The sequence below is a fragment of the Bombina bombina genome, chromosome 3 (assembly GCF_027579735.1).
Source record: "Bombina bombina isolate aBomBom1 chromosome 3, aBomBom1.pri, whole genome shotgun sequence".
Lineage (NCBI taxonomy): Eukaryota > Metazoa > Chordata > Amphibia > Anura > Bombinatoridae > Bombina > Bombina bombina.
In genome coordinates, this window is record NC_069501.1 from 563,935,258 (window position 1) to 563,962,827 (window position 27,570).

Below are 27,570 nucleotides of genomic sequence, written 5' to 3' on the forward strand. Positions count from 1 at the left end.
CTGCTTTTCAATTGACTTCTGTTATTAAATGTGCTTTGTTCTTTTGGTATCCTTTGTTGAAGAGTACATTTTGTTAGGCTCATAGGGGCTCAAGAGTGTGCACATGTCTTAAAGGGACACTAAACCCAAAAATTTTCTTTCATGATTCTGATAGAGCATGCAATTTTAAGAAACTTTCTAATTTACTCCTACTATCAAATTTTCTTTGTTCTCTTGCTATCTTTATTTAAAAAACAGGAATTTAAAGCTTAGGAGCCAGCCCATTTTAGGTTCAGCACCCTGGATAGCGATTGCTTATTGGTGACTACATTTAGCAAACCAATAAGCAAGCATAACCCAGGTTCTGAAACAAAAATGGGCCAGCTCTTAAGCTTTACATTCCTTCTTTTTAAATAATGATAGCAAGAGAAGGAAGACAAATTGAAAATAGGAGTAAATTAGAGCATGAACTTTTAAGCAACTTTCTATCTGAATTATTAAAGAAAAAAATTGGGTTTAGTGTCCCTTTTAAAGGGACACTAAACCCAATTTTCTCTTTCATGATTCAGATAGAGAATCTAATTTTAAGCAACTTTCTAATTTACTCCTATTATCAATTTTTCTTCGTTCTCTTGCTATCTTTATTTAAATAGCAGAAATGTAATGCATAGGAGTCGGCCCATTTTTGGTTGAGAACCTAGGTTATGCTTGCTTATTGGTGGTTAAATGTAAGCCTCCAATAGGCAAGTGCTATCCATGGTGCTTAACCTAAAATGGACTGGCTACTAAGATTTACATTCCTGCTTTTAAAATAAAGATAGCAAGAGATCAAAGAAAAATTGATAATAGGAGTAAATTAGAAAGTTGCTTAAAATTCCATGCTCTATCTGAATCATGAAAGAAACAAATTGGGTTCAGTGTCCCTTTAAGCATTCTATGACAGAAGCGTTTTGCAACATTCTTTGTAGTAGAGGTACACATTGTTGCAAACATTGCTGTCATACAGCTGCTAAATCTAGATTTACTCTTCAACAAAGGTTGTGAAAAGAAAACAAAGCAAATATAATAACAGAAGTAAATTATAAAGTTGTTTAAATTTACATATTCTATCTAAACCATGACTTTACTGTTCTTTGAAAAAATAAGTTTTAGAAGTTTTGTTGAAAGCCTATTTATCAGCATTTTTATTTTATTTTAAACCATAACAAATGAAGTCCTTTTAATACAATTATAAAACATATATTCATGTGCTGGCTATTTGGCACAATAAATAGACAGAATTGATCTCCCTCTCATAGGATGCAAAGTTGTGTAAACCAGGGCAGGTTCAATCTAAGGCAGCAGGAAGATGAAACAAAACTGTTGCCTGCCCTACTTCTCCTCCATGCCCAGCGCTTCATTTTCATGGCATCATTTTGTCACTGTTCCTACATTACATGCCCACCTCTCACTACTCGCCCTGGGCAAGAAGAAATTAAACCAGGGCGAGTAGGGAAAGATAGTGAGTGAATGTTGAATCACCCTGGTTTTTTTATTTTTCTTGCCCAGGGAGAGTGGAAGTTTTGAGCCATGCATACACACACACATATATATATGTATTTTTTAAATATATATATATATATATATATATATATATATATATATATATATATTTAAATATATATATATATATATATATATATATATATATATATTTAGTTTAGCACCTGGGTAGTGCTTGATGATTAGTGGCTAAATGAAAATGTTTAAACAGTGATGGTCAACTGGTGGCCCTATTCTGCTTGCAGCCTTTTACACTAGTTTTTGCTGCCCTCTGGAAAACACTGAACTAAGAATGTGTGTTAGTTTTTGTGACCACAGTAAAAGTGGAACAAAAATGTGTGCTTTGGAGAATTCTGGTCGGAGGGCAAGCAAGGTGGCAACAACTCAAAAGAGCCCTCTAGAGGGGAGAACAGGAGACAGATGATACCCTGGTCCCATGCCACTGAACATTTTTAGGAGATATAATATAACTTGTGTATTTAAACGTATGTACAGCCTATAAGGCTTCTAAAATATGTGTTAGGAAGTTGGTCTTCACTTGTTTAAAATATGGCAACTATGGGGAATCTGTTGGATTCTTTTCATGATAATGCAACCAAGCTGTTGGCAAGAGACATTCCAACAATACATACTTGATCTTGAATTATAATAGTCAGGTAATATGAAGATGGAGAGTAAAGAATAATATATAAACACTTGAATATGTTTTGTTAAAGCCATGTTTCTGTTGATAGTAGAATATTTGTGCCAGGCTTAAGGCATACTGAGAATACATATCATTTTTTTGTTGATAGACAGTAGCATAAGAAAGAATACATCAGAAAAGACATAAACAAATGCTATTAAAGGCCATATTAGTTTATGAGTTTGCCAATAGAAAAGCACTGAGCCAAGGAATTGGTGTTGTGGGAGCCAGAGAGTTTACACTGCATTATATTGCAAACTCAGTATTTAATACATTATAATGGTATATTCATTTATATTTCTTTGATATTCAGATTTTCTTACAGCTATGAAAACATGCACATGTAGAATATATTTCTCAATTCCCAGTGACATCTAAATGGCTCATAAAGTTTAATTGATCACTTCCAGTCTTAAAGTTGGAGCTACCGTTTCAAAAATTGCATTTGCTATTTTTGCAAAAAATGTAATAAAAATATATTTGTGAAGCCCTAGAGAGACAGCCAATCAATGACTATCAACCAAGCCATTAAAATTCATGGGAGCTGCTTCAGGCTGCTCATCGCCATGGTGAGATAGACGGAAGCATTATTGCGCATGCATTATTACATGCACTATAACGCTTTAGTCTTTTTCAGTTTGAATATAAAAATGTGATAGAGTGGGGATCTGACAGAAACATTGACTAAATGTACATTTATAATAAAAACCGGAATAGACAGGAGAAGCATATGTATAAAAATGTCACTAGACAAGATGTGTTTCATGAAAGGGACAGTAACACTAAATAAATGTTTGATATAATGTGGTATTCAACGCAGAGATTACAATTAGAAAAAATAGCCAATTTTTTCATTTAAACTTCTATAGGCTATTTAAATATTGAAGAAAATCATTTAAAGTTTAAGTCTCAGTAAAGTAATGGAAGCCACCATATTGAAACCTAGGTTTCTTTGACTTTAAAAGTCTGTTATTTCCTTTGCTGAGCCAAGTTAGACAAATTATTAAATTCATCACTAGAGTGTTCAACCGTGTTTAATGTCTCCTTAAATTATGCAACACTACAATGTATCTATAGATGTCCCACATCCCGTACTTGGAAGTACTATTACCTTCATTATGCAAATGGGTATTGTTTCACAAAACTTAGTTTACTACTATAAGCTAAGTTTGTAACATACACGTGTTAATAGCTGCTTTATATTCTGTAGAAGACTCCAAAAGAGTGAGAGGTTTATGCAGAGCAGGTTCTATATTTCCTAATAGTTGTATTACTCTTCAAAACTAAATTCTATTGAACTTTATCAAGGGCTGTCGGATGTCAAACATATCACTTTTAATACAAAAAAAGAAAGATTTAGAGAAGTTTTAAATTGTGTTTGCACAAAACTAATTTTCAACATGTGTACTAAGATAAAATACATGTTTGTAACTATATATCCAATTTGTATATTCATGTTGGGTGAAAGTAAAGAGAAACTCATAAACCTCTATGTATACTAATGAAGGAAGATACAATGGAGATAAACTGGAAATTTAATTAAAAAAAAGTCTAAGAATATTGAAACAATCACTAATTCTTAACATGGGCCCCATGGGTGTTGAGATAAAGAGTTTCAAAGCAGAATGTAGGAGGTTAAAGGGTGGAGTCTGGGTATTAAAGGGACATGATACCCAACATTTTTGTTTTTATTATATTTCATTATTTAAATAGAGCATGTGATTTTAAACTTTCCAATTTGCTTCATTTTCTTAGTATTTTATTTTGGAGGCTCAGCTATGCACTGCTGGGAGCTATCTGAAGACATCTGGTGAACCAATGAAAAGATGCATTTTTGTGCAGCCACCAATCAGCAGCTAGCTCCCAGTAATGCATTGCTGCTCCTAAACATAGCTAGATATGCTTTTCAACTAAGGATATCAAGAGAGTATATTATTATTTAGATAATAGAAGCAAAATGTAAAGTTGTTTAAAATCACATGTTCTGTCTGAATCATGAAAGAAAAATATGGGGTTTCACGTCCCTTTAAGTGGGTAGAGTTAATTATGCAAATGCAGAGGGGGCCAGTTCAAAGCTCTGCTGATAACCCCTTTTTCGCTAGAAATTATGACTATAGTAAAGTGGAGAGGAATAAGAGAAGGGCTTTAGGATTGCAACCAAAACCAAATCAAATGGGCTGTGCTTGCACAAAGAGCAGACCTTTTTATCTTATCAGTGTCTATACACACACATATACTTCATTGTCTGAATGTATACACAAAACCAAATACTAGAGAGAACAATTAAAAATGAACATTTTTGTACCTATATCTCCCACTGGGAGGGTGAGTTGTACTAATGTATTTTGTTTACATAGCTTTTTTTGTATTCATTACTACAATATTTACTTTTTTAGTGTAAGTGACAGTTTCAATAGCTAAATGCATAAAAAATATACATGTATAGAAAATAAAGTTTTGTGGCAGTGTCATACACTCCAGCAGGTAAAACTGATCATTGGGAACACATTAGGGTAGAAACTATTACAGTATACTGTCCCTTTAAACTGAGAGAGGTTCAATCGCTATTGTAGAGTTTAGAAAATTACACTGACATACAATATCATATAAATGTAGTTACCAATTAAATGGCCTAATTATAAGTAATTAATGCAAAAAAATAGATAAGAAAGAAAGATGATAGATAGATAGATAGATAGATAGAATAATATTGAGGAACAGGCCTCTGTTTTTTTCCAGAGTTTTTGTACAAAGATATATGTAAAATTAAATAAATAATAACCAAAAGTAAACATTTTAGTTGCTATGACTCTTGCATTCTAGGATTTGCAAACCTAGGTTTGGATCTCATGCTGTAAACTTAATAACTGATGGTAACAACAAAAATCACCCTTTAAAGGAATATTAAACACTGAATAAATACAAGATAGAATAATGCGTTCAAAGAAAAGATTAGTCTGAGAGTAACATGAAGATATATTTTTTAAAGTTTTATTAGCTGTTTAAATAGTGACAAAATAAGTGTAAAATTTTAGTGTCTATAAAACAATGGGAGCTGCCATGTTGTAATTTAGGTTACCTTTTCTGCTATGGCCAATTAGGAACAGTTATAAATAGGTCACTAGAGTGTGCAGCCAATGGCTGTGTGGAATATAACAGTGTTCTACACTGGAACTGAAAAGCTCACAATTTCAGAATGGAATTACAGAAAACGGGGACAAAAATAATGAAAGTATATTGCAGAGGTTCTTTTTAATGTATTCAATTTATCATTTGTATTACAATTTCAAAGTGTTTAATGTCCCTTTAATGAATATTTGTGTTAAGATTACAACTGACAATATGGTCTGGGCTAGGGTTGTCACCTCGGCCATGTTTTCCTGGACACTTATGAGTTACACATGCTGCAGGGTGTGCAGAGAGGAATATGAATAGTACTGTTTAGTGTCACTATTTGTGTGCTGCTCAGAGTTGGCAACCCTAGTCTGGGCCCTAGTGTATGGTTAGTATTTTTATAGAGGGTACTATCTATCTGTCTGTCTGTCCGTATATCTATCTATTTATCTGTCTATCTATACACACACACATACACACGGATATATAAGAACACCACGCTGTAAATGTTTTTGTTATTATTTATTTAAGTGAAGTCAATTTACATTCAGGATAGCAAGAAGGACATGTATTTTTAAATATACATACAGTATAAAAATATCATTTAACAGGTTAAGAAAGAGAACTTCCTATGGACCTTAGGGGCAAAGACTGGTCTCTGGCTCCTGAGCTGTTCGATAATCCAATTAAAACAAAAATTGCTGCGGTTAAAAGCTTTTTAATTACCCCCTGTCTGATTCTAAAGCATTTACTGACCATTTCACTGCCAGGATACTTGGTCAGACACATTTGCATTTATTTGTTATTAGTGTGGAAATTCTTAGAAGTGCAGTGGGTTTTAATTAAGATGTGTACATTTAAATATATAGACATGCTCTCTGGTAGATTCACATTCTGTGTTGTATTAGTAGAACAAGCTGTGCAGTGGGACAGTATAGTAGGTTACATTATGTCACATTTGATGGGCGTATATTACATTTCATTATATTACAGTTGATGGATATATATCTCAAGGGGGAAGGGAATGACAGAAAGTTACCATTCCAGTCTATTTCTAATTTCAGGGTTTAATGTGGTTCTTGATCTCTGGGTCAACTAAGGGTAGGAAGGTGCACAATATGTTTGTTAAGCCCCGTATACTTGACAGAATGGTCCCACTGGATTATTTTATAGCTGAGGCACACTACTTTGATACTGGGAAAGGTTTATTAATATTTATAATAAATAAACATGGATTATATTACTCAGAAATAATGTAGAAAAATAGAAACCAATTGCTTGTGAATATCAGCTATGTTTGACTGCTGTTTCTTGCAGGTCTTTCCTATGTGGTTATCCTCTTTGCAGGGATTAAGGGGACATTAACTTGAGAGTTTTATATAAAATATTTTGTTATGTATAAAAACAACATTGCAGTATACTTTCATTATCTATGTTGCCCCCTTTTCATGTATTATCTCTGAAAATTGTGACTTTTCTAATTCTCTCAGCTGGGAAAGCACAGTGCAGCCTTCTCAAGGATATCCCTTCTACATAGCTTTCCCTTATTGGCTTTAACAGGTAACAACTGTAAAGCAATTCAATTTGTACTAACAGAATGACAGTGGCTAGTCTTGTCTGCAGCCTCAAGACCAGATTGGCTCTTTCAGATAGGACAAATGGTAGGTACAGTTTGGCTATTGAAAAACAATTGCAGCAAACATGATTTAAATGTTTAAATGTTCACACTTGGCTGATATGTTATTCTATATCAACACAACAGAAATGTCTTGTTATTACAAGTTGTTTTACAAAAGGTAGGGTCAGCAATGCCAACATTACATTCTCCAACAAATTAGAGCATGCAAATTTTGCATTATAATGTTAGAAGCCATTGCTCCAGGGGTGGTCCACCTGGCCTTGCAATTAGTAGCGAAGTTACTAAATGAGTGGGGTTCCACTTGTATCAAATCCAGCCCCTCTGTTTAACCTTTGCAAAAAGGGCTCTCAAATTAAGGGAAGTGTATGAATTTGCCTTTACAATATGGGGTCAGGGTTTCTGGTTACTGTACAGAAAAACCTGCCACTATATTTGTACCGGAGGGGTTGCAATGAGGTCGTGTTACGCCCCTCCACGGCTCCCTACCTCTGGATTTATCAAGCCGTGTCGTGAACACTGGTAAATATGGCTAAATATGTTAAAGTAGATGTTTTTTCCTGGAGTGATTGTATATTGGAGTCATCCCTTGAACAGTATTTATATTAAGTACATAATCATCATATGCAGGTGTTTGACAAAATAATAATAATAATAAATACACCAGTTGAAAACTAAATTTAAATTTGAAGAAAATAAATAATGATTACAATTGAAGCTGCAAAAGCAAGTCATGTTAGGTAGATTACACGTTAGCAGCAGGTGTCCGCTTTAAAATAAGTATGGAGTTTTGTTGTTGTGAATTGTCAAAGAAACATTAAAGGGACAGTAAAGTCCAAATTAAACTTTCATGATTCAGATAGGGCATGCAATTTTAAACAACTTTCCAATTTACTTTTATAATCAAGTTTGCTTTTTTCTCTTGGTATTTTGTGTTAAAGGCTAAAACTAGGTAGGCTCATAGGCTAATTTCTAAGACTGTGCAGTCAACCTCTTATCTCACCATCTGGCTGTGAATAGCTAATAACATGTACTGCTAGTTTGTGTGTGCCATATAGGTAGCATTGTGCTCACTTCAGTGGAGTTATTTAAGAGGCAGCACTAATTGCCTGAAATGCAAATCTATCAAAATATCCGAGATAAGGAGGCAGTCAGCAGAAGCTTAGATACAAGATAATCAATCATAGCGGTGAAAAAACGGGTAATGGTAAATCAATGGATTATCTATCTTTTTAAACAATAACATTTCTGGTGTTGACTGTCCCTTTAACCAACTCACAGACTTCCAAAGAGGCAAATCAGTCAGTGCTCTAATTGTTGATGCATCCGCCACTAAACCTGCAAAGTGGTTTAATGTGTCAAGGAGAACAGTCTTAATAATAATGTTATGCATATCGCCAAACAAGGACATATGGCACCAGCAAAGAGGAGCACTGGTCACCAGTGGAAGCTCACGCACAGGGATAGACTATCAGTCACATAAAATGACAGCTAAAAAATGAAATGACCACAAATGAAATCTGTACATTTGTGTCCCAGTCTCAAGAAAAAAAAAATTGGTTTTGTAAACCTCACACAGCTGTGATGGCTCCATACAGAAACCACTTATATGCAAGACCATTGCACAGAAACACATACCCTCATGTAAGGAGCACACAAGCTGTACTTCTGAGCAACAGAAAAAGTAATACAATATTATGTCATCTTTCATCCAGGCAGGTTTATGTCTGGAAAAATCCAGAGGATTCTTCAACCCTCTATGTCTGTTGCTAAATGTTAAACATAATGGGGAATCCATAATGGATTGAGCTGCTATGTCGTGGGAGTCATTAAGTCAGATGATTGCATTGCGTGATCATAAAGCAGCCATGCAATATTAGTTTATTTTTACAGGACCAGGTCCATATTATGGTGCAGATTCTATTCTCTCATGATGATCAGATACTCCAGGATGATAATATCCCATACACGCGGCTAAACAGGTCAAGAATGGTTTCATGAACACCAGAATGAAGTCAAATGTCTCCATGACCTGACCTCCACAATCACAAGATCTGTTGGACCTTTATGGGAAGTTCTGGAGCACTGCAGTGTGAAGTAGATCTTTTCATTTAAAATAAACAACAAACACACAGCGCCCACCGATTCAAGGTAGCTTTAAAACAATTTATTAGTGCGCATAAAGTTAATAATTTACACTTACAAGATTGTAGTGTTAATAACGCCTTTCATATAAGTGTCAGCAAATGTCCGTTATCCACCAGAAGCTGATTCAAACTTGAAATCCCGTCTTAGATCTCTGTTTGTGAAATTTACCGCCTCAGCTGCTCTCTCACAGCAGCGTTCGTTGTTACCAAATGTCAGCGGCTTGTGAAGTCTTTCATTACAGCTGGTGTTCGGCAATTTAAAAACTGTCACTGTTTTGTCCTCTCATAAACCCAACGCGTTTCCTTTGCAACGAGCAAACTTCTTCAGGGGTATTGTTCTTTTTTACTTCACAGACTTTTTTCATGCATTTTTGGTAACTAACTATTTTATGGTTTTTATTGCTATAATTATTTGAATGGTTTTATGAGGGATGATTTAAAGTTTTTTAAGATTATTAAGTGCCACTGTGTTTCGACTAATTTATTACAGTGGTAAATCATTAATTCATAGTAAGTATTCCCACGAAAGTTTTTACAATAATTTTTTCAAAATTGTTTTTATTTACTGAATACCGGATTTTTTACTTGCATACAGGGAGCGCTGAGATTTATTATTTTGATAACATAGATCTTTTCATTTATCTGGATCATTTTCTCCTTGACGAATGGTGCAATATTTCACTAAATTTAGTTCAGGGCTTGTATGATAATATTCCAAATAGGACTGAATCTGTTCTTAAACGAATATGAAACCCAAAGCATGCAATTTAAAAAACAGAAACATATTTCAATTTACTTTTATTATCAGATTTGTTTCGTTCATATGATATTCTTTGTTGAAGAGATATGTAGGTAGGTATCTGGAACACGTCTAAAGAAAGAGTATGGTAGTCAGCGCCAAATATGCAGGCACACAAGCTCACTAAAAGATAATGATCACCTAACAGGATCGTACTATGAGAAGAGCAAAGAAGGGGGGGGGGTATAGGAGCACGGCACAACGGAGGCTTAAGTGTGCTGAGGAGAAAGTACTAAACAGATAAGGCCAATACAAGTATATACCCAATAAAACCAATGAAGCAGGTGTACATATAGTGTAGATACAGAGTGCCAATGAGCTACAGTGTGTTATCAGGATTGTGAAATTAAGAGCGGCACTACAGCGGGGGCTTAGATGTACTATGCAGTACAGGAATGTGCATGGAATGGCCATACACATGTAACCAATAGAAGAGTGTACATAAAATACAAATTTAATCCAAATAAAAACCTTTTAAAAGCAATGTACATTACAAGTGATATATAAAGAATATATATATCTGGAGAAAAAGGACAATGAAATATGATCTGAGCTCAGATATACATAATAGACCCAAGGGGGGGAATGTCCCAGAGAGAGAACAAATAGTCCCAAACAAATGGGAGCAAATATTCCCAAAAAAGTGTCCATTGATGTGCCAATCTAGAAGACCCCATTGGGTCTATTATGTATATCTGAGCTCAGATCATATTTTATTGTCCTTTCTCTCTCTCTCTCTCTATCTCTCTCTCTCTCTCTCTCTCAATATTTGCATAGGAAATTAGCACATCAAGGCAAGATTCCCCGCTTGCTTTTTCCTAGAAATACTTAATATACAATGTTAACAATGCACAAGAGAATTCTGGGTAAGATATGCAAATTAGATATGCAAATTCTCAGTTTTTTGCTTCAAAATATTGTTTTAACACAGCGATCCTTTTAACAGGATTATTGCAGCAAACCAGAACTCACTCACTAGACAGCCTGTTTCATTCTTTTTGGAACTCATCAGTAGGAGATAGATTTCTGGTTACCCAGAATTCTCTTGTGCATTGGTAACATTGTATATTAAGTATTTCTGGGAAAAAGCAAGCGGGGAATCTTGCCTAGATGTGCTAATTTTCTATGCAAATATTTAAATTGATTTAATTTTAAAACATGGAAGATTTTAATTTCAGTTTTTTATCTCCCCCATAATTTTAATGAATTTTGGTTTAACTATGAAAATAGCTTTACCAATGCAGCAACCAGAAATCTATTTCCTACTGATGAGTTCCAAAAAGAACGAAACAGGCTGTCTAGTGAGTGATTTCTGGTTTGCTGCAATAATCCTGTTAAAAGGATCGCTGTGTTAAAACAGTATTTTGAAGCAAAAAAACTGAGAATTTGCATATCTAATTTGCATATCTTACCCAGAATTCTCTTGTGCATTGGTAACATTGTATATTAAGTATTTCTGGGAAAAAGCAAGCGGGGAATCTTGCCTAGATGTGCTAATTTCCTATGCAAATATTTACATTGATTTAATTTTGAGACATGGATGATTTTAATTTCAGTTTTTTATCTCCCCCCATAATTTTTAATGAATTTTGGTTTAACCATGAAAATAGCTTTACCAATGCAGCAACCAGAAATCTATTTCCTACTGATGAGTTCCAAAAAGAACGAAACAGGCTGTCTAGTGAGTGATTTCTGGTTTGCTGCAATAATCCTGTTAAAAGGATCGCTGTGTTAAAACAGTATTTTGAAGCAAAAAACCTGAGAATTTGCATATCTAATTTGCATATCTTACCCAGAATTCTCTTGTGCATTGGTAACATTGTATATGAAGTATTTCTGGGAAAAAGCAAGCGGGGAATCTTGCCTAGATGTGCTAATTTCCTATGCAAATATTTACATTGATTTAATTTTGAGACATGGATGATTTTAATTTCAGTTTTTTATCTCCCCCCATAATTTTAATGAATTATATATATATATATATATATATATATATATATATATATATATATATATATATATATATATTCTTTATATATCACTTGTAATGAACATTGCTTTTTAAAGGTTTTTATTTGGATTACATTTGTATTTTATGTACACTCTTCTATTGGTTACATTTGTATGGCCATTCCATGCACATTCCATGCACATTCCTGCACTGGTAACATTTGTATAGTCCATCTAAGCCCCCCGCTGTAGTGCCACTCTTATTTTCATGATCTTGATAACACACTGTAGCTTGTTGGCACTCTGTATCTACACTATGAGGCCCATTTATGAAGCTCCGTATGGAGCTTGTGGGCTCATGTTTCTGGCGAGTCTTCAGACTCGCCAGAAACAGCAGTTAGGAAGCAGCGGTCTGCAGGGGCCAGCGTTGCACTAACAGCTCTTGTGAGCTGCTGGTGCAATGCTGAATACAGAGAGCCTATTGCTCTCCGCATTCAGCGATGTCTGTCAGACCTGATCCGCACTGTCGGATCAGGTCCGACAGACATTTGATAGTTCCCAAAAAAGTGTCCATTGATGTGCCAATCTAGAAGACCCCATTGGGTCTATTATGTATATCTGAGCTCAGATCATATTTTATTGTCCTTTCTCTCTCTCTCTCTCTATCTCTCTCTCTCTCTCTCTCAATATTTGCATAGGAAATTAGCACATCAAGGCAAGATTCCCCGCTTGCTTTTTCCTAGAAATACTTAATATACAATGTTAACAATGCACAAGAGAATTCTGGGTAAGATATGCAAATTAGATATGCAAATTCTCAGTTTTTTGCTTCAAAATATTGTTTTAACACAGCGATCCTTTTAACAGGATTATTGCAGCAAACCAGAACTCACTCACTAGACAGCCTGTTTCATTCTTTTTGGAACTCATCAGTAGGAGATAGATTTCTGGTTACCCAGAATTCTCTTGTGCATTGGTAACATTGTATATTAAGTATTTCTGGGAAAAAGCAAGCGGGGAATCTTGCCTAGATGTGCTAATTTTCTATGCAAATATTTAAATTGATTTAATTTTAAAACATGGAAGATTTTAATTTCAGTTTTTTATCTCCCCCATAATTTTAATGAATTTTGGTTTAACTATGAAAATAGCTTTACCAATGCAGCAACCAGAAATCTATTTCCTACTGATGAGTTCCAAAAAGAACGAAACAGGCTGTCTAGTGAGTGATTTCTGGTTTGCTGCAATAATCCTGTTAAAAGGATCGCTGTGTTAAAACAGTATTTTGAAGCAAAAAAACTGAGAATTTGCATATCTAATTTGCATATCTTACCCAGAATTCTCTTGTGCATTGGTAACATTGTATATTAAGTATTTCTGGGAAAAAGCAAGCGGGGAATCTTGCCTAGATGTGCTAATTTCCTATGCAAATATTTACATTGATTTAATTTTGAGACATGGATGATTTTAATTTCAGTTTTTTATCTCCCCCCATAATTTTTAATGAATTTTGGTTTAACCATGAAAATAGCTTTACCAATGCAGCAACCAGAAATCTATTTCCTACTGATGAGTTCCAAAAAGAACGAAACAGGCTGTCTAGTGAGTGATTTCTGGTTTGCTGCAATAATCCTGTTAAAAGGATCGCTGTGTTAAAACAGTATTTTGAAGCAAAAAACCTGAGAATTTGCATATCTAATTTGCATATCTTACCCAGAATTCTCTTGTGCATTGGTAACATTGTATATGAAGTATTTCTGGGAAAAAGCAAGCGGGGAATCTTGCCTAGATGTGCTAATTTCCTATGCAAATATTTACATTGATTTAATTTTGAGACATGGAGGATTTTAATTTCAGTTTTTTATCTCCCCCCATAATTTTAATGAATTATATATATATATATATATATATATATATATATATATATATATATATATATATATATATATATATATATTCTTTATATATCACTTGTAATGAACATTGCTTTTTAAAGGTTTTTATTTGGATTACATTTGTATTTTATGTACACTCTTCTATTGGTTACATTTGTATGGCCATTCCATGCACATTCCATGCACATTCCTGCACTGGTAACATTTGTATAGTCCATCTAAGCCCCCCGCTGTAGTGCCACTCTTATTTTCATGATCTTGATAACACACTGTAGCTTGTTGGCACTCTGTATCTACACTATGAGGCCCATTTATGAAGCTCCGTATGGAGCTTGTGGGCTCATGTTTCTGGCGAGTCTTCAGACTCGCCAGAAACAGCAGTTAGGAAGCAGCGGTCTGCAGGGGCCAGCGTTGCACTAACAGCTCTTGTGAGCTGCTGGTGCAATGCTGAATACAGAGAGCCTATTGCTCTCCGCATTCAGCGATGTCTGTCAGACCTGATCCGCACTGTCGGATCAGGTCCGACAGACATTTGATAGTTCGGCCTCAATATGTACACCTGGTTTTATAGGGTATATACTTGTATTGGCCTTATCTGTTTAGTACTTTCTCCTCAGCACACTTTAGCCTCCGTTGTGCCGCACTCCTATACCCCCCTTCTTTGCTCAGGTATCTGGAACACTAAATGGCAGGAAATAGTGTTGCCATCTAGTGATCTTGCATATGGACAACATTCCTGCAAAACCGCTGTCATATAGTGCTCCAGACACGCTCCTGAGCTTACGTCCGTGCTTTTCAGCAAAACACACAAAAAGAACAGACAATTTGATAATAGAAGTAAATTAGAAAGTTGTTTAAAATTGCATGCTCTATATGAAACACAAAATAATAATTTTGGGTTTCATGTCCCTTTAAGGCAAAGGCTGGTCCTATTTTGTGTTAGGTCCAGAATGTTAATATATTGTTAGATATCTATTGTCTGGCAAAGCCTTTAATACCACAGTTAATGTTTTTACTCAGACAAGAAAAAGAAGGGAAATTCCTGTTTTTTTAATGGAAATTTGAAACTAGTGTAACATTCTTTACAGGAACTGTGCCATAAACGTACTGTAATAGTATCAATGGCAACATGGTTGGTTCTAATGAGAATACAAGATCAATGTTATTTCTGGAAGAGGCATAACCTGTGCACACATAGATTCATTTAAAATGCAGTGTCAGAGAGTAAGAATATTAGTGGTTAGTACATGGATCCTATATGTATAGCATTATGGGGTTATTTTCTACATATTATACATACATTGTTGTATGTGTAACACAAATATATTGAAGCTGTAACATTTTTTGTTTACCACAGTTATTACTAATACATCAATAAAACCCTTTCAGACCCACAATGGCAATCCTATTAATATTTTATGACCATGATATGGCGTTTCATGTGATCTGTGTCTGCTACTACTGAAGCATTACTGCCATTATGGGACAGACCCTTTAACATTGGTTTTATTTTATGACAGGCAGCAGCATTGCAGAGGCAAATCTTTGACTTCCTTGGCTATCAATGGGCTCCCATATTAGCCAACTTCCTGCATATCATGGCAGTCATCCTGGGAATATTTGGAACTCTGCATTATAGATCAAGGTACCTTATAATGGTGAGTAACTAGCATATGGCATGAATGATTGATTTGTTTGTCCATATATTGCGTATTATTTGTGTATAATTTCTTTACTAAGAATGGTAACGTATAAAATTAATTAGTGGCAGTTATGGATGTAGAATGCAAAATAATAATAAAAAAATATATTGGCTAGATGGCCATGTTACTGGTATCAACAGATTGTTTGCACATTTTTGAGAGCAAATGCACACCTCAGGAGCAGCTATGCACTACTGGGAGCTATCTGTGATTGATGGCTACACACATATGCTTCTTGTTATTGGCTCACAAGATATGTTCAGCTAGTTCCCAGAAGTGCATTGCTACTCTGGAATTGAGTTGACTTATACCCATTTGCAGGGAATAAACATAAATATATGCAAGCAGTAGTGCAATAATAATAAAAGAGCATTTTCTTTTTTACTATTTTATGTCCCTTTAATATAGACCAGGGGCATATACCTTTTGAATCTCATGTGCTCACATCCCTATAACCCACACATGGCCTCTGTCTGTTTGTACAGGTGTGGTTTTGTATTCAGTTTTGGTAAATATGAATTGCAGGAACTAAAGCAGGTGTCCTCACACAAAATCTGAAAACCCTCACATATAAAAAGATAATAAGAAAAAAGAAAAGGTGATATCCCAAGTATAACAAAAAAAAAAAACTTTATTAAAATCTCATATTTAAATTCATTTTTTTTTTTTATAACAGCCGGAACTTATTAAACACCACATAAATAACCTGTTCTAACTGATTAATTGTCATGTTGAATTAATTAAAAACACTACTACATATTAACCATTTAGTGGACTCTGGACTGTAATTCTCCACTCTTAGGCCTAGATTTGGAGTTTGGCGGTAGCCGTGAAAACCAGCGTTAGAGGCTCCTAACGCTGGTTTTAGGCTACCTCCGGTATTTGGAGTCACTCAAAATAGGGTCTAACGCTCACTTTTCAGCCGCGACTTTTCCATACCGCAGATCCCCTTACGTAAATTGCGTATCCTATCTTTTCAATGGGATTTTTCTAACTCCGGAATTTAGAATCGTGTCTGAAGTGAGCGTTAGACATCTAACGACAAAACTCCAGCCGCAGGAAAAAAGTCAGTAGTTAAGAGCTTTCTGGGCTAACGCCGGTTTATAAAGCTCTTAACTACTGTGCTCTAAAGTACACTAACACCCATAAACTACCTATGTACCCCTAAACCGAGGTCCCCCCACATCGCCGCCACTCGATTAAATTTTTTTAACCCCTAATCTGCCGACCGCCACCTACGTTATACTTATGTACCCCTAATCTGCTGCCCCTAACACCGCCGACCCCTATATTATATTTATTAACCCCTAATCTGCTACCCACAACGTGCCAGCCAGCTACCTACAATAATTAACCCCTAATCTGCCGACCGCAAAGCGCCGCCACCTACGTTATCCTTATGTACCCCTAATCTGCTGCCCCTAATACCGCCGACCCCTATATTATATTTATTAACCCCTAATCTGCCCCCCTCAACGTCGCCTCCACCTGCCTACACTTATTAACCCCTAATCTGCCGAGCGGACCGCACCGCTACTATAATAAAGTTATTAACCCCTAATCCGCCTCACTAACCCTATAATAAATAGTATTAACCCCTAATCTGCCCTCCCTAACATCGCCAACACCTAACTTCAATTATTAACCCCTAATCTGCCGACCGGATCTCACCGCTATTCTAATAAATGTATTAACCCCTAAAGCTAAGTCTATCGGAACAGCCAATAGAATGCGAGCTCAATCTGATTGGCTGATTGGATCAGCCAATCGGATTGAACTTGATTCTGATTGGCTGATTCCATCAGCCAATCAGAATATTCCTACCTTAATTCCGATTGGCTGATAGAATCCTATCAGCCAATCGGAATTCGAGGGACGCCATCTTGGATGACGTCCCTTAAAGGAACCGTCATTCTTCAGTTGGACGTCGCCGGAAGAAGATGGGTCCGCGGTGGAGGTCTTCAGGATGGAGCCGGTCGTCATCGGATGAAGATAGAAGATGCCGCTTGGATCAAGATGGTTGCCGGTCCGGATCGCCTCTTCTTCCCGGATAGGATGAAGACTTTGGACCCTCTTCTGGACTTCTTCAGTGGATGTCTAGCCCCCGCTTGGGTTGGATGAAGATATCGGAGCCAGGACGGATCGGTGATACCCGGTGAGGTAAAGACAAGGTAGGATGATCTTCAGGGGCTTAGTGTTAGGTTTATTTAAGGGGGGTTTGGGTTAGATTAGGGGTATGTGGGTGGTGGGTTGTAATGTTGGGGGGGGGTATTGTATGTTTTTTTTTACAGGCAAAAGAGCTGAACTTCTTGGGGCATGCCCCGCAAAGGGCCCTGTTCAGGGCTGGTAAGGTAAAAGAACTTTGAACTTTAGTAATTTAGAATAGGGTAGGGCATTTTTTATTTTGGGGGTCTTTGTTATTTTATTAGGGGGCTTAGAGTAGGTGTAATTAGTTTAAAATTGTTGTAATATTTTTCTTATGTTTGTAAATATTTTTTTATTTTTTGTACTTTAGTTAGTTTATTTCATTGTAGTTATTTGTAGGAATTGTATTTAATTTATTTATTGATAGTGTAGTGTTAGGTTTAATTGTAGGTAATTGTAGGTATTTTATTTAATTAATTTAATGATAGTATAGTGTTAGGTTTAATTGTAACTTAGGTTAGGATTTATTTTACAGGTAATTTTGTAATTATTTTAACTATTTTAGCTATTAAATAGTTCTTAACTATTTAATAGCTATTGTACCTGGTTAAAATAATTACAAAGTTGCCTGTCAAATAAATATTAATCCTAAAATAGCTATAATATAATTATAATTTATATTGTAGCTATATTAGGATTTATTTTACAGGTAAGTATTTAGCTTTAAATAGGAATAATTTATTTAATAAGAGATAATTAATTTCGTTAGATGTAAATTATATTTAACTTAGGGGGGTGTTAGTGTTAGGGTTAGACTTAGCTTTAGGGGTTAATACATTTATTAGAATAGCGGTGAGCTCCAGTCGGCAGATTAGTGGTTAATAATTGAAGTTAGGTGTCGGCGATGTTAGGGAGGGCAGATTAGGGGTTAATACTATTTATTATAGGGTTAGTGAGGCGGATTAGGGGTTAATAACTTTATTATAGTAGCGCTCAGGTCCGCTCGGCAGATTAGGGGTTAATAAGTGTAGGCAGGTGGAGGCGACGTTGTGGGGGGCAGATTAGGGGTTAATAAATATAATATAGGGGTCGGCGATGTTAGGGCAGCAGATTAGGGGTACATAGGGATAATGTAAGTAGCGGCGGTTTACGGAGCGGCAGATTAGGGGTTAATAATAATATGCAGGGGTCAGCGATAGCGGGGGCGGCAGATTAGGGGTTAATAAGTGTAAGGTTAGGGGTGTTTAGACTCGGGGTACATGTTAGAGTGTTAGGTGCAGACGTAGGAAGTGTTTCCGCATAGCAAACAATGGGGCTGCGTTAGGAGCTGAACGCGGCTTTTTTGCAGGTGTTAGGTTTTTTTTCAGCTCAAACAGCCCCATTGTTTTCTATGGGAGAATCGTGCACGAGCACGTTTTTGAGGCTGGCCGCTTGCGTAAGCAACTCTGGTATCGAGAGTTGAAGCTGCGTTAAATATGTTCTACGATCCTTTTTTGGAGCCTAACGCAGCCTTTATGTGGACTCTCAATACCAGAGTTATTTTTATGGTGCGGCCAGAAAAAAGCCGGCGTTAGCTACGCGGGTCTTTACCGACAAAACTCCAAATCTAGGCCTTAATGTGTTCCCAATAAATAGGCTGACCATATTGCCGCTTTAAGAAGGAACACATATGAAAAATACATATGTGAGGGTTCTTATACAAAACCATTTCTGAAAACAGCCCTGACATATGTATTTTTCATATGTGTCCCTTTTTAAAGCGGCAATATGGTCAGCCTACCAATAAATGTTTATACCAGCTGCATAATATTAAATGTATTGGAAATGGCTTCTTAGGTTTATTCTTGCCATTTCAATATCTGGTCTTGCTTATTAAAGAGATACATGATTCAGGCAGAGCATACAATTTTAAAAAAGTTAACAATTTATTTCTATCATCAAATTTGCTTTGTTCTCATGTTATTCTTTGTTGAAGAGATACATAGATAGGTAGTGCACACATGTCAGGAAATAGTGCTGCTATCGAGTGCTCTTGCAAATGGATAACATTCTTGCAAAACTGCTGCCATAAAGGGGTAGATTTCTCAAAGCCATTCTTCTGTAATTCCATCCAAAATAGCGTCTACGGACTGATCGTCATATTCATCAAAGCACTCTGCGCCTATAATTGCGCAAATCTGAAAGAAACTTCTTCCCACTCCGCTTGCATTCGCCTAGACGCAAGGGCGCGTTCCCGAGTGCAACAATATACATTAGTAATAGGCATAACTTAACAGCCCGACCTACAAATACGCCCAGTTTCTTATTTATCATTGCTTTGCGCCGATAAGGAACTGAAATTTCGGCTTTAATTGCGTGTTGTATATTTCGCCATACAGACTGAGGCGAACACCATTATAATACATGCTTTTTCATCTTATGATGCAGTACTTTTTTTCTTTTAACTAATGTTTCAAAGGCTCAGCGCCATGAAGAGACTGTTATTGCCAGAAATTAGCGCTTCCACAGGCGCATATGGGTACCAACAGTTATATTATATATATATCGATATATTGATATATTTATTTTTGCGATCTTAAATTATCAACATATGGCAAAAACAGCACAGAAACATTATATAATATAAATATAAGATAAATAGTTACCTAAAAAAACGCTTTTTTAATAATCAAAACATGGCTGCGTAAATATTTATAGGGATGTACTGTGATAAATGGGGAGTAAATGCTTTTTCCGACAGGTGAAATTTATCATTATTACGCTCCAGCTCGCCTGCGCAAAGTTACGTCTATTTTTTTGATAAATTTAGGCGCACATGTGCGCTTCTCTGGAGGCGAGCTGCGGCGCAGTTATAGGCGAAGCACATACATAGTTCGCCTAGCCTTTGATAAATCTAACCCATAGTACTGCAGACACGTGCACAATCCTAAGCTTTTGTCCCTACTTTTCAATGAAAGATACCAAGAGAACAAAGAAAATTTGATAATAGAAATAAATTAGAAAGTTGTTTTAAAAAGTTTGCAATTAAAATGAATGTAGGCCGTAATAGGGTAATGTTTGTTGGTTTGAGTGCTGATAAATTCAGAATTGAAATGAAATATCTTACACTTTCACATCTGTAAAAACCCTTCCTTTTATTAAGCCAATTGCAGTTAACATTAAAGGGATATTAAACCCCCAAAAAATATTTTGTGATTCAGATAGAGGATACAATCAAACAACTTTCCAATTTTCTTCTTTTATCTAATTTGCTTCATTCTTCAGATATCCTTTGTTGAAGGAATAGCAATGCACATGGGAGAGCCAATCAAACAAGGCATCTATGTGCAGCAACCAATCCGCAGCTACTGAGCCTTTCTAGCAAAGGATATCAAGAGTATGAAGCATATTAGATACGGTAATAGAAGTAAATTAGAAAGTTGTTTAAAATGGCATGATCTATATAAATCATGAAAGAAAAAATATGGGTTTCATGTCACTTTAAGAAAGAGTGAAAAAAATTGCTTAATGTTCTACCCTTTTTAGATACAAAATTGTGTTATTTTGATATAATTGGTACCAATTTATTATCAGACTAAAGCATTGAGAACAACCTTACACATTTTATTAAATTCCAAACGTGCTTTTTCTTTCACCAAAGTAGAAATATTCCCAAGTCCTCACCATATCTGGATCTCCCTAAAAAGTATTAAATGGCCGCAACTCATAGGGTATTTATATATACAAAAGTAATATTAATCCCACTCATGAGTGCATCTCCTTCATTCCCTTACACTTTTATCTTGATATTCCACTTCTATATTTCATAAATGCAACCTCTCCACAGCCTATTTTAAACCAGGATTTTAACCCCTATTTTAAATTGCGGATGACAACATGTGGTTGTCATCGTTATAATGCTTTTAGTGGAGATGGCAACTATGTGTTGTAATCCTTGGGGGTTGCTTTGGAAGCTCACCGTGCCCGCTCCTTGCGCTTACGTTGGGCACTACAAGGTGGCAGAGGGTATTGCCAGGCTGCTTTACATAGCTTAGAGTGAATGTAAAGTAGTGCCCGATTTTTGAAAATACTATTAAAAACAGGGGCACCTTCATTGATGATAATTTACATTGCACGATATTTGTAGAAATACTTACCTCTGCGTCTTGAAAGCCGAATCGCTGATGAGGTTGCTTCCCTCGCAAGCCTCTTCCTACGTCAGAAATGAGGATTCCGATTTTCCTCAAATCACAGCGTTGCTTTAGGCAATGCTTCCCCCAGGGGGGAAGCCGTGATTGGAGGATCCTGGAATCATCATTGCTGACGTAGGAAGAGGCTTGCAACGGCTGGCAAAGCGTTGGACTGGCTTTCAAGACGGTAAGTATTTCTACAAATATGGTGCAATGTAAAGTTTCATCAATAAAAGTGCCCTTGTTTTTAATAGTATTTTTAAAAACCGGGCACTACTTGATGAAACTTTACATTCACTTTAAGTGAGCTGGATGGTAAGGCAACTATTAAAACCCCTTGTTCTCAGCTCCCTTAAAAGTAAAGTATACCGAATCGCTATGTGTGTCATGAAAATACTTTTAATAAATAACGTAACTTTCATTCATAATTTGTTTTAAAACGTCTTATAAATCATCCTTTTGTACCTTTCAAGCTGCTAAACTTGTTCCCTGTTCCTCCGCCTGCATTCATTTTTTTTTTGATGTGCGGTGACGAATACCTCTAGAAAGAATTAATTGGTCCCCCAGTGGCGTCTCTAAACAGTCTATCTATGCCCCCGGGTTGAACTGCGCATGCGGCAAAAAGAAAATGCTGTCTGATCAAACAAAGTTATAAGCAGAGAGCGTGCTATTGAGCATGCGCAAAAAAATAGTCTTCACGAGAGCGAGCACAGCTCCATACGTATACAGCGGGTGGAACCGCTCTTACGTATTAGACTACAGAAGCAGGAAGTTAGCAGGGGGCGGAGGAACATGACAAATGGTAGAAAAAATAAAAGATAAATATTTTTCAAATGGAAACGATTATAAAGAAAAGTAAATAAGTGACTATATCATTTTAGATTAGGTGAATGCATAGCAGCATTCATGTTTATTAAAATTTACTTTCACTTTAAGCCCTAGAAACCCCCAAGACCTACCGTTTGCAAACTAAAGAACAAAATAACAAAATAAACAGTTTAAAACACCCTTTGCCATCAAAAAGACCTAGATGACCCCTTATTCTAAAGCTCATGAGTGTGAATGAATGTGCATTTATTTGAGTAGAGGCTCATTAGAGCCCCGACGTGCATTTCATAGTTATATAAGAATACCCAAAGGCCCTAATTTATGAGGATTGCCCCTTCTTCTTTTGACTATAGAAAAAACACACACTCTGTTGTTAATAACCTTGTTTATCAAAATGTTAATACATTTTTATTTTATCAGGGGGCACTTTAGGCACTTACAACGTGCCATCTAAAAGGCCTAGATACTCACAAGACCCCTTGATTTAAAGCCCAGAAGCCCCTCTTAAAAGTAAAACTCCTCTTTTTATGAATGCAATCTACGACCTTTGGGGTTGTCTCCCTAAGGATGATTGCAGGAAACCAGACGTGGACCCATAGCCCAGTGTACCTAGAGGGATGTAGCTGCACCTTCGTTCCCTGGTTTGAGCACTTCTCCCTTTTTGTGAAAGCCCCTATATAAGTTTTAGCGTGGCCACTGTGTGCACATCAAAGTTATAAATCTGTACACAAAGTAACCTTTTTCTTTTGACTATAGAGTTTAGAAAAACATACACATACTACTGTTTACCAGCTTGTTTATTAAACTTTCAATACAAATATACATTTTTTCCCCCTTACATTCTGTTGTAGAGTTTTCACATGTGATGACATATACATAAAATAACAATATATTTTTGGGTCTTTCGAGAAAAAAAACAACTAAAATGTAATTGGTGGGTTTGTCACTGAAAAAATGTCCTACAGTAGACTTAAATGTAAGCAGCATCTAAAAACTGCAAAACAGCTCAGCACAGGGTTGGAAATGGCTCAGCAGTTACAGGGCGTCTAACTGCAGACCCATGGGCATAAATGATACACCCATTAGATCACTAATTTAAAAGAAGAGAATCTCTTCTTTTAAATAATTAGATGCCTTAATACCTAGGGTGACCATATTGCCGCTTTAAAAAGGGACACATGAAAAATACATATGCCAGGGTTCTTATACAAAACATTTCTTTTAACAGCCCTGAAAACAGCCCTGACATATGTATTTTTCATATGTGTTTCTTGTTATTATTATTATTATCAGGTATTTATAGAGCGCTAACAGGTTCCACAGCACTATGAACATATATAAAAACAATTACAGGGATCAAATGGGTAGAGGGTCCTGCCGAGAGTTGCACTGTTGTAGTCGGCTCTTATAAAGGTGGACTGCAAACAGCTGGGCTCATAGGCGGACATGCTATGGTTTAAGGGGATAGCAGTGGAGATAGGAAAGTTAATATAGGTTGTATGCGTCTCTGAATAGTAGAGTCTTCAGGGAGCACTTGAAGCTTTTAAAAGTAGGGAAGAGTCTTGTGGAGCGAGGCAGAGAGTTCCATAAGATGGGAGCCAGTCTGGAGAAATCTTGTAAATGGGAATGTGAGGAGGTAACGAGAGGAGGAGAGTAGGAGATCATGAGCGGAGCGAAGGGGTCGGGAGGGAGAGTATCTGGAGACAAGGTCTGAGATGTATGGGGGAGCAATGCAATTGAGGGCTTTATAAGTCAGAGTGAGAATTTTGTGTTTAATCCTGGAGGCAAGAAGAAGCCAGTGAAGGGATTGGCAGAGAGGTGCGGCAGATGAAGAGCGATGTGTAAGGAAGATGAGCCTGGCAGAGGCATTCAATATGGATTTTATAGGAGCTAGGCGGCAGCTAGGGAGACCAGAGGATGGAGTTGCAGTAGTCGAGGCAGGAAAGGATGAGAGAGTGAATTAAAATCTTAGTTGTGTCTTGTTTAAGGAAATGTCTGATTTTAGCGATGTTTTTAAGGTGGAAGCGGCAGGATTTAGCCAAGGACTAAATGTGAGGAGTGAAATAAAGATCTGAGTCAAGTGTGACCCCAAGACATCGGGCATGTGAGGTTGGGGTAATGATGTTGTTAAAGCGGCAATATGGTCACCCTACTAATACCTCATGTTCTTTACCCCTAATACACTAGGTTCAGAATAGCAAAAAAGAGGCGGTCACTAAAATGTTTTGTTAGCACCATACACACATTAAAAGCCACATTTCAAAGAGAATAGACCGTACTATGGTTGAGAAAAATTGGTGAATGGAAAAAGAAGTAAAAAATTAACTGACATAATTTAAATACTGTACAATGTATTTTTTAAAAACCTTTCAATTTATTGTACCTTTTTCTCTCTGTATCCTTTGTTGTAACTTATTTATTTTCCATTAGAGCATACTGAGGTAGGCTGTATACATATAGGGCTCAAGATGTGTAAACAGAAGTCAATTTGAAAGCTGTTTAAAATGATACACTCTGTTTAAATCAAGAAAGTTCAATGGGACATGAAACGCAATTTTTTTTCTTTCATGCACAATTTTAATATAGTTTACAATTTACTCCTATTATTTGAATGACGTAATCTGTGTATTCTTTGTTGAAGAGCATACCTAGGTAGTCTTAGGAATGTGCATTTGTCTGCAGTTTTGCAACAATGCTTTTAACAATGTTATACATTGTGGAAATACTGGTGACATCTAGTGCTTGAAAGTGGAAAGCATTTTTGCAATATAGTATCCTGTATACTAATTTGATATGTTTTGTTACAATTATATATATTAATTCTCTGAGATAAGCAACCTTTGTACCTGATTTTTTTTCTCAATAAAAAACATTGTTGCAAAACCACTGCTTTATAGTTCTCCAGGCACATGCACACACCTGAGACTACCTATCTCAGAGAATTAATATATATAATTGTAACAAAACATATCATATTAGTATACAGGATACTATATATATATTAATTCTCTGAGATAAGCAACCTTTGTACCTGATTTTTTTTCTCAATAAAAAACATTGTTGCAAAACCACTGCCTTATAGTTCTCCAGGCACATGCACACACCTGAGACTACCTATCTGCTTTTCAAAAGAGGATAATTAAAATTAAAGGGATATGAAACCCATACATTTTCTTTTGTGATTCAGACAGAGCATACAATTTAAAAAAACTTTCCAATTTATTTCTATTATGAAATGTTTTAATACCCGTGATATTCTTTGTTGAAGAGATACATAGGTATGTCTCTGGACCCCTAGATGACAAGAAATAGTACTGCCATCTAGTGCTCTTGCAAATGGAAACCATTCTTGCAAAACTGCTGCCATATAGTGCTCTTAGGCAGGCACCTGAGCTTTTATCCCTGCTTTTCAACAAAAGGTACCAAGAGAACAAAGAACATTTGATAATAGAAGTAAGTTAGAAAGTTGTTTAAAATCCATCTGAATCATGAAAGGAAAATTTGGGGTTTCATGACCCTTTTTAAGTAAATTTGATAAATTTGATATTAAAAGTAAATTGGAAAGTTTTTTTTATTTTAAATTGCACACTCTGTCCGATACAAACCTTATATCCCTTTAAAATATGTATAGTTACTTTATGTTTTACATTGGCATTGTGCAAGATACTAAAATCTATGTAATATAAAGGGATCACAGACTGATAAAGTCAACAGCCTTACAGAGCCTGCATGTAAATGCCTTAAATCACCTACAGCAAACTTGTCACGGATATCCACATATCAGTAAAAATGCCATATCACCCCAAGAGAGTCCTGTAAGGCCGTACATTTCTCCTGCAGGGAATATACATTTTAGATGTAAATCTTATTCCAAGTTGTCAAGGGTTGTCCAGTATCCTGTGGTGCCTCCGACTCTGACAACGCACAGGGACACTGCTTAAAGGGACAGGTTTGTGAAACGTTAAGCTAGGAGAGATGGTATCACAATCCACATTATATTTTTAATTTTACCTAGAAAATTGCAATGAAAAGTAAATATATCAGCAAATATTTATTATTTCACCATTCACTATTTCAGTGTTGAGGAAATTGTAGCAATTTTATTGTACGCATTTAAAGGGACATAAAACCTAACGTTATTATTTTTTTTGATGATTCAGATAGAGCATACCATTTTAAAAGAAATTTCAGGTTTACTTCTATTATTAAATTTGCTTTATTCTCTTGGTATCCTTTGTTTAAAAGCATACCTAGGAAGGCTTAGGAGCAGAAATGTGCTGAAAACATTGATAAGTCAACGACAAGGAACATATGTGTGAAGCCGCTCTGTGCCTTCCTAGGTATGTTCTTCAAGAAAGGACAACAAGAGGACAAAGTCAATTTGATAATAGAAGTAAATTAAACTTTGTTGAAAATTGCATGCTCTTTCTGAATCATGAAGGGTTCATTTGATTTGATTTTCCCTAATAATATAGCAGTGTTTAATTATATCTTATAATTAATGTTATATCGATATTGCTAATTCATTCTCACCTTGATTTGGGTGCAGTATTCCATATGGCTGGCGGTATGGGTGGCCTGGAATGCATTTATCATCTGTTTCTATCTGGAAGTAGGACATCTATCACAGGTAAGGACTTATCTCTCACCAATCCCACAGAACCATTAAACCAGTACCATCATTTGCTTTCTATTATATATATATATATATATATATACACATATATATATATACATACATATATATAATACATATATATATAGTGCCTTTTTCTTGTTGCATGTCTTGCAAGCTTTTATATTCATAAGATACATGAACCGTAGCTGAGATATTGTTTTTATACATTTTAAACATAAATCTGTATTATATAAATTAAAAGCAAAAAGGAGATCATATTATGAGAGTGTTGCTTTAAAAAGAAGTACTGATGAAAACACAAGGGTTAGATCTTAATCAAGTTGCTAAAATGGAGCTGCT

General features: G+C 35.9%; 1 protein-coding gene across 1 annotated transcript in view; it reads left to right on the top strand.

Moving 5' to 3' along the window:
• Positions 1–27,570, top strand: part of NKAIN1 (sodium/potassium transporting ATPase interacting 1) — a 78,960-nt gene that overhangs the window by 11,163 nt on the left and 40,227 nt on the right. The window contains exons 2-3 of the mRNA XM_053707104.1: positions 15,268–15,405; positions 27,142–27,222. Coding sequence (XP_053563079.1) covers positions 15,268–15,405; positions 27,142–27,222 — 219 coding nt within the window. The remainder of the gene's footprint in view (positions 1–15,267; positions 15,406–27,141; positions 27,223–27,570) is intronic.